This window comes from Typha latifolia, chromosome 2, assembly GCF_019914945.1.
Source record: "Typha latifolia isolate L0001 chromosome 2, TyphaL0001v2, whole genome shotgun sequence".
NCBI classification, from domain to species: domain Eukaryota; kingdom Viridiplantae; phylum Streptophyta; class Magnoliopsida; order Poales; family Typhaceae; genus Typha; species Typha latifolia.
In genome coordinates this window covers 3018753-3026926 of record NC_133087.1, presented here as the reverse complement: position 1 = coordinate 3026926, position 8174 = coordinate 3018753, and the positions used below count along the sequence as shown (strand labels likewise).

The window sequence follows — 8174 nt, the reverse complement described above, 5'->3', positions numbered from 1 at the left end:
AATCTAAAATATATAATATGGGATGGCAAAATTCATCAAAAATCAACTAATCTAATCCATGACTTTCAAGTAGAACCCAACCGCTGCTGAGTGACAGATGTACGTTAACCATCTTTGAAAGGAAGCTCTACTATAAACTAGCCGAGTTAGGCCAAAGCTCAGTTAAGCTCAACCGAGCTCGAGTTGTTCGGTAGCTGGAATTGTTCTGGAACCGTATGGATGCCAAATTTCCAAGTTATATAAATATATGAAGAAAAATATTAATTTATGATGGAGTTACACGTGGCGACTGGCGAGTATATTCTTCAGCGTGAACGGTGAACGGTGAACCCCTCTTCGCACATCTTGTCGTCCTCCCGGAGCCCCCAATTCGTTGTTATCTCTCCATCTCCATCTTCTCGTCTCGTCTCGTCTCCTGTGGTCGAGATCAGGATAGGGTGTTGACACATGTGGGCCGCGTCGTGCTTGGCGTCCTGCTGCGCGAGCTGCACCTGCGGCCTCTGCACGTCGGTGGCGTCGACGATCTCGAGGCGCTCCGCCCGCCTCGCCTACTGCGCCCTATTCGCTTTCTCCCTCGTCCTCTCTTGGATCCTTCGCGAGGTCGCCGCCCCCCTCCTCGAGAAAATTCCATGTAAGATATCTACTCTTTCCTCTCAATTCTACAGTAGCGGGGTAGTGATAGTGATGCGGTTCTTAATTCTTGTCCGCTGATGTTGGTAGCCTTTACTTTGCTACTTCTCTGATCTACCCCTTGTAGTAAATCCCACACGCCTTATTGTCTAACAGAAGCAAAACATCAATTTTACGAGACAATCCAATTCGCCTCGTACTCATCTATGGCGGCTCTTCCCTTGCCGGTTTACTATCACGGTGGTAATATAACTAAAACGAGTATGGTGATTTCGTCGGTCCCAAGAGTATTCCAATTGGCTACCGGAAGAAATCCGGCTGATTTTAGATCTCACGATCCGATCGGCTGCTCAGTTGTGCGGAGTTCTATGGGACAATTGCAGCCGCGCGTGGGAGTCAAAATTGGTGTCAAAGAGGAAAAAAAGAAGGAATTTTGTTATACTTTTAGGAGTGATAACGGTGGAATAGTGAAGGTGGTTGTGGTGGGTGCCAAGAATGAAAAATACACTGCACAGATTGAAGTTTCATGCTTGCCGCAGATGGGCACAGAAGATGGCTTAGTACTATGTTGGGGCATGTTCAGGTCTGATTCCTCCCAGTTGTTAGTTCCTGATTTTGTGAAAGTGCCATTTTTGGAGAATGTGTTAGGATTTTATGCTGTGGAGTTGGAATTCAATGCTTCTCAAGCCCCTTTCTACCTCTCATTTCTGTTGACTGCAGATGGGTCAGAAATAAGAACTCATAGGAAATCAAATTTCTGTGTGCCTATTGGTATAAGTTCAGGACATCCCATGCCATTTGGCGTTTCGATTTCTGATGATGGAATGACTAACTTTTCATTGTATTCGAGAAATGCGGAGAGTGTTATTCTTTGTCTGTATGATGGTGCTGCAATTGAACCAGCTATGGAAATTGAGTTGGATCCTTATGTCAATCGCACCGGTGATATATGGCATGTCTCTATGGAATCTGTTGAGGATTATGTCAGCTATGGGTATCGCTGCAGGGGACCGATGCTTTGGAAAAAAGGAGGTAGGTTTCACATGCGTCAGGTGCTCTTGGACCCATATGCCAAAGTGGTTGGAGATTTTGTTCCTGATCAAGGTGGAAAGGTGTCTCCAGCAAAGTGTCTTGCCCCTTTGCGCAAGGAACCAAAATTTGACTGGAGCAATGATTCTCATCCTCGTTTACCTATGGAGAAGTTGGTGGTCTACCGATTGAATGTGGAGCTGTTCACAAAGCACAAGTCAAGTGAGTTGCTTGATGATGTTGCTGGGACTTTTAGTGGTTTGATTGAAAAAATAGAGCATTTTAGAACTCTTGGTATCAATGCGATATTGTTGGAGCCGGTTTTTCCATTTGATGAGCTAAAAGGCCCTTACTTCCCTTATCATTTCTTCTCACCAATGAACTCATATGGCCGTGGACATGATGGTATTTCAAGTATAAATTCTATGAAGGAGATGATTAAGGTTATGCATGCTCATGGTATAGAGGTCCTCTTGGAGGTTGTTTTCACTCATACTAGTGAGGGAGGAGATGCAGCTAGTCAGATGATATCATTCCGTGGGATTGATAATTCTTCTTATTATGTCGTTGATGGGGAATTGGGATCGGGAACAAATAATTCATTAAGCTGTAATACTCCTATTGTCCAGCAACTTATTTTGGATAGCCTCCACTATTGGGCAGTCGAGTTCCATGTTGATGGTTTTTGTTTTGTCAATTCATCTTTTCTCATTCGAGGTTCAAATGGAAATAATTTATCTCGCCCTCCTCTAGTTGAAGCTATAGCATTGGACCCAATTCTTTCGAGGACCAAGATTATTTCTGACTGCTGGTCCCCGCTTGATATGTCATACATGGAAATCCAGTTTCCCCATTGGAAAAGGTGGGCTGAAATGAACATGAGATTCTGTACTGATGTAAGAAACTTTTTGCGGGGCGAAACACTTCTTAGTGATATTGCTACCCGTCTTTGTGGCAGTGGGGATCTTTTCTCTTCCAGGGGTCCAGCATTTTCTTTTAACTATATTGCAAAGAACTTTGGACTTCCTCTTGTCGATTTGGTTAGCTTCAGTAGCAGCGAGCTTGCTTCAGAGGTAAGTTGGAATTGTGGCAAAGAAGGCACAACGAACGATATTTCTGTCCTTGAAACACGGCTTAAACAGATACGAAATTTCCTGTTTGTCCTTTTCATTTCACTAGGTCCTCCTGTCCTTAACATGGGGGATGAATGTGGCTACTCCACTGGTGGTTCACCATCCTACAGTGATAGAGAACCAATTGATTGGAATGGCCTGCGAACAGCCTATGGTATGCAGGTCACACAGTTTGTTGCATATCTATCCTCTCTTAGAACTAGAAGGGGTGACATATTTCAGAGAAAGGACTTCCTTAAAGTGGAAAATATTTCTTGGCATGGCACTGACCAATCTGAGCCAAATTGGGTGGACCCTTCTTGCAAGTTTATTTCAATGGCTTTGAAGGCAGATATGGGTGACTTGTTTCTTTCTTTCAATGCTAGCGACCATTCTGAGAGTGTTACATTACCGGAACAACCAGAAGGATCTGTGTGGCTTCGTTTGGTTGATACAGCACTTCCATTCCCAGGATTCTTTGCTAGTGATTCTGATTCCCCTGTCCATGAGGCTGCTGGACTTTTGTCTTATGAAATAAAGGCTCACAGTTGTGCCTTATTTGAAGCAAAAAAGGAACACAATCTGAGTTGATGCAATTACTCTATCAATCGCAGTCTTGTATGCTGCAGATTGGTTGTCTGTCGCTATTGATATTTTCTGTTGTGCTAGTTATAGAGCTAATAGCTGTTTCAAAGCCAAGCAGGAAAATGAACCTTCCCTTCTAGCAAACATGTCCTAAGAAGTTGTTCATTCAATTAATTTGGAAGTATGAGAATAATAGCTGTGCATTTTGGCAATGCTGTACTCAGCTATCTTTTTGTTTCCTTATTCTTCAATCTTTTATAAGAGTGGTCTACTATTGGGTTCAAGTTATATAGCATTACCTTCCGCAAACACCTATTTAATAAGTTTTAGTCATAAATTCTTTGATTAGTTGCTTGAACAATTCTCTTTGCAGGGATAAATAATTTCGCCCACACCCCATCGAAGGAATGGTTTCAAAGCAATGCAGTCCTTCGTGTCAGTTTAGGGAATTTCTTGTTTTTTGCAATATTTGCTCTCATGATGATTGGTGTCAAGGATCAAAATGACAAAAGAGATGCATGGCACCATGGTGGATGGATTGCAAAAATTGCTGTCTGGGCAGTGCTCATAGTTCTCATGTTTTTCCTTCCAAACATAGTTGTGACCATCTATGGTAAGTTGCTTCCATTGAAGACTGATTAATACAATATTTACCACATTTTGCTTATTTCATTTTTCTGTACTAAGTTTCTTGTTTTAATCTCCTGCTGCCTGTTGTAGTAATGGCCAATGTTCAAATTCTTATGTTTAAGAAAGATGGTAAATTTCCAGCCACATAATTATGTAATACAGGCTTCTTCCATTTATTTCTATTGCGAGTCCTGACAAGGTGTTTATTGTTTTTAATACGCTGGTTTAGTTCTGTAACTTATTTTAACAAACTTTAGGAATCATAACATATTGACAAAAATAATTCTTTATTTACTAAATTGACGTAGATCAGAAAAGGCAAATATTTAGTCCGCATTCTAAATATTCTAAAGATTTAATGCTGAAACTAAAAATAGACATGTCTGCTTTCTTGAGCAAAAGAAAAGTGCCATTGAGATGGTAGTGAAGGCACTATTGTTCATTATATTCCCATAATTTTGTCAGTAGTAAGTCAAAACTAAGATCAAGACTTTAGATGTGAATATTTTTGTGCAAATGCAAGCACTAGCGTGAACTCAAAAGTTCTTCAATGCGACATAAATCTTGCAGATCTTTCTAGATTCATGTGCAGAGTAGAGTAGGATCACCCCCCCCCAGATTTATGTTAGAATATAAAAAATAGAGTTACCTATTTGGACAGTGAACAATATGAAGCATATTTTTACTTTTTTCAGCATGAAGCGCACTGAAAGCAGTATTAACATTAAAAGGGGAATTATCAATTTTCAAACTGATGTTGATATTAACTTACGGAGTATTTTTATAGATACCTCAATATCTTGTATCACTAGACTGTATATGCTCCTACGCCTACATATGTCCAAGGATTGCCTTTGGCATGGGGCATGTCGGCAGCAGGTCCATGCCAACACCAAAAAGAGTCAATGGAGAGAGAGATAGAGAGGGTGAGCGAAAGGGAGGATGATAAAATACTTCCCTGTATCAGGTTGTCATCATGGAGATGCCCTAGCCAGCCATCATCATTGTCCCCGTGCTCTACTACAGCTCGTCTCATGCCCTTGCATATTTATCATCTCCTCTACTACTAGTGTTTAGAGGATCGTGTTTAAAACGGATTCACTTATTTGATCTAACTTAAGTGATGATCCGTGCAATATAGATGGTGGGTTATTTCATAATCCGTGCTTCAAGCGGTTTGTCTGAGAAGGGGGCCTGATTGATGGCCATAGCCTCCTATGGTGGCTATAGGAGGCCTTGAGGATGCTTTTGCTGCTGCAAAAACTTTTATGAGGCCTTCTGCTGCCACCAAAAAGAGTTCTACAGCCTTCCCATGTGCTGGCCTAGAGTTGGCATAATACCAGTTGGCTGGTACATGCCAACCCTGCATGACAATCCTTGTTACTATGTGCTATAGGGCAGCTTATCATGGGCAATTTTGAAACATTGCATTCTGAACAAAATGTTCTCACTTGGTCTTGCTTTTCATCTGAAATAGTATCCTGAAGTGTAATTCTTTCAATGTATCTTTTGCCTTACTGCAGAAACACTGTCAAAATTTGGGTCTGGAGTGTTTCTTCTGGTGCAAGTGATCATTCTACTGGACTTTGTGCACACATGGAATGATGCATGGGTTGAGAAAGATGAGCAAAAATGGTAAGTAATTCTTCTAGTCTTTTCCGGTGGAAATTAAAGTGATTTTTTACTAAACCTATTTTACATGGCAGGTATATTGCTCTGCTATCAATATCTGTGGTCTGCTACCTTGCAACATATGGATTCTCCGGAGTGCTCTTCATGTGGTTCAACCCCTCTGGTTATGATTGTGGGCTCAATATTTTCTTTATTGTCATGACAATGATTCTTGCTTTTGCCTTTGCAATTATTGCCTTACATCCCCAGGTAAATGATATTTCTAAATTTTATATAAGCATTGACATTTATCAATAATCTTATAGTGCAGAATGAAGTCAATATTTTAATGTTTTCTTTTTGAGATAAATGTCAATATTTTAATGTTGACAATGCCAAAAGTGATATTCTTTTGGTTGCTTTGTATATTTGAAGAGAACAGTAATACTAGTTTAGTGGTAAATCGAATCCCACCATTAGAAGTAAATTTACCCATTTAATAGCCTGTTATGTTAAAAAAGACCACCAAACTTCTGGTCTCTATCTGTGCATAACAAGTAGTAGAAGAACAATGATAATTTACCAAGTTTACTTTCAAGGATACAAAAATTTACGATACAGATATCTTAGTAATTGTCAATTTTCAGGGAATCCAATGTTATTTAAATCTTATTCTGTAATCTGTATATGCCATTGTACTTTTAACCTTTAGGCCTAGCGTGTTTTTAGGGAAAAATGCAGCGGTATTTTATTTCCTTTTTCTTATTTGTTGCTCAACAGTTTATTTCATTATCTAATAATAATCGAGAAATATCAATCTTCTCTTGTTCACCTGTATGGATAGTGGCAATAATTTGTGGTTATCTGATTTTTTTGCTCGTAATATTGAAACTAAGAATGAGTCAAATACAAAAATTGACCTTTTTCCTATGACCTTCATAAATCCCAAGAATTAGCATAGAATGAAGTCATAACATATCACTCACCCCTAATATAGAGTTATATGAAAAAAATTTAGTTATTGTTTGATAGTTTCTATGTAAGTTCTTTAAAAAATTTCTCCTGTTAAACACTAGAAGTATTAGTGATTAGTTCATTTCATGTTTTGAGTCATCTTGATTTATTCAATATGCATGTTAAGATGCAGGATAAGGACATGGGTTTGTAATTTTGTAAGCATAAGCCCTTCTATCACTTCAGTTTTTAAACCTGTCTACACTGATTATATTAGATTTTATATTTTGTTTCTTTACAATATTTGCTAGTTGTACATCAACTGAAATATTTGATGCTTAAATTTCGTTAATGCATGCACTTCCAGTAAAAGTTTCAGTAAGCAGTTGAATAACTGAAGTTTAGATTTAGAGGATGTTAGCTCTTGTTGTCCTGGATGCATTTTCTTCATTTGAGAGAGGTGTTCAGAACCATGCATTAATGAGAATACGAGATTGTATTAAATGTCTGAATTTTATGCACTTCTTGTTGAACATGTTTATTATTATTATTACTTATTAGTTTTGCAATGAGCGGACCTCTGAAAGGTTCATGACTATAATCAACTTTTTGATCAGGTGAATGGCAGCCTGTTGCCTGCATCAGTAATCTCTGTTTACTGTGCATACCTCTGTTACACCGGTCTCTCAAGTGAGCCCACGGATTATGCATGCAATGGTCTTCACAAGCATTCTAAGCAGGTTTCCATAGGTACACTTGTTCTTGGAATGCTAACCACAGTACTCTCTGTCGTCTATTCTGCTGTTCGTGCTGGATCTTCCACAACGTTTCTCTCACCACCATCTTCCCCGAAGTCAGGTAATTAGAAGTTGAGACCTGAGTTATTGAAGTCCACATTTTCTTTTCTTTTTTCTTATCTTCAGCCAAGCCATCCAAATGTTAATTTCACTTTACCTAAAACAACCAATATTTTAGGCTCAAGAAAGTCATTGCTTGAAAGTGGTGATCCGGAGTCGGGGAAAGAAGAGAAGCGAGAAAATGAAGCACAGCCTGTCAGCTACTCATACACTTTCTTCCATCTTATTTTCGCCCTAGCTAGTATGTATTCGGCAATGCTTCTGACTGGATGGACTAGCTCTACTTCAGATAGCTCAGATCTGATTGATGTCGGTTGGACAACTGTTTGGGTACGTATTTGCACAGAGTGGGCTACTGCAGCTCTGTACATCTGGACTCTTGTAGCTCCTCTGGTCTTGGCTGACCGGGAATTTGCGTAGACTTTTGGTTGGAACTTTCTTGTTTATATGTATGATATGTATCATTGGCTGCCATTTCCATATTCGAAGTAGAAAGTTCTGGCCTGTAATATCCGTATGATGATAGTAATCTGGATGAAAGAAAATAAAGGGTAGTAAAAGTGTAAAACTTGCATGGTCTGTATAAAGAAACTAATATTTGTATGGTTGACTTTCTATAAATCAATAGTTGATTCCAAGTGCTACTTAGTTATGGAAAATATCAGCGCTCGTCTTTGTGCAACAATTGGGTATGCTATCTATTGTTTGGTAAGAATATGTATTTCAGTTGACCCATCAAAAGCTGTAGTATTTCTCACTATTTATC

General features: G+C 39.2%; 2 protein-coding genes across 2 annotated transcripts; both read left to right on the top strand.

The window, feature by feature from the left end:
- The first annotated feature begins 315 nt into the window (after nt 1–315).
- On the top strand, nt 316–8067 carry LOC140781405 (isoamylase 2, chloroplastic). The gene is made up of 6 exons (XM_073127353.1): nt 316–631; nt 758–3969; nt 5510–5621; nt 5693–5867; nt 7169–7409; nt 7527–8067. Exon 2 carries the CDS (start codon nt 837–839, stop codon nt 3360–3362), a length of 2526 nt encoding a protein of 841 aa, XP_072983454.1. The 5' UTR covers nt 316–631; nt 758–836; the 3' UTR covers nt 3363–3969; nt 5510–5621; nt 5693–5867; nt 7169–7409; nt 7527–8067.
- Nucleotides 448–8067, top strand: LOC140781406 (uncharacterized). Its single transcript, XM_073127355.1, has 6 exons — nt 448–631; nt 3730–3969; nt 5510–5621; nt 5693–5867; nt 7169–7409; nt 7527–8067. Exons 1-6 carry the CDS (start codon nt 448–450, stop codon nt 7826–7828), a joined length of 1254 nt encoding a protein of 417 aa, XP_072983456.1. The 3' UTR covers nt 7829–8067.
- Nucleotides 8068–8174: the final 107 nt, after the last annotated feature.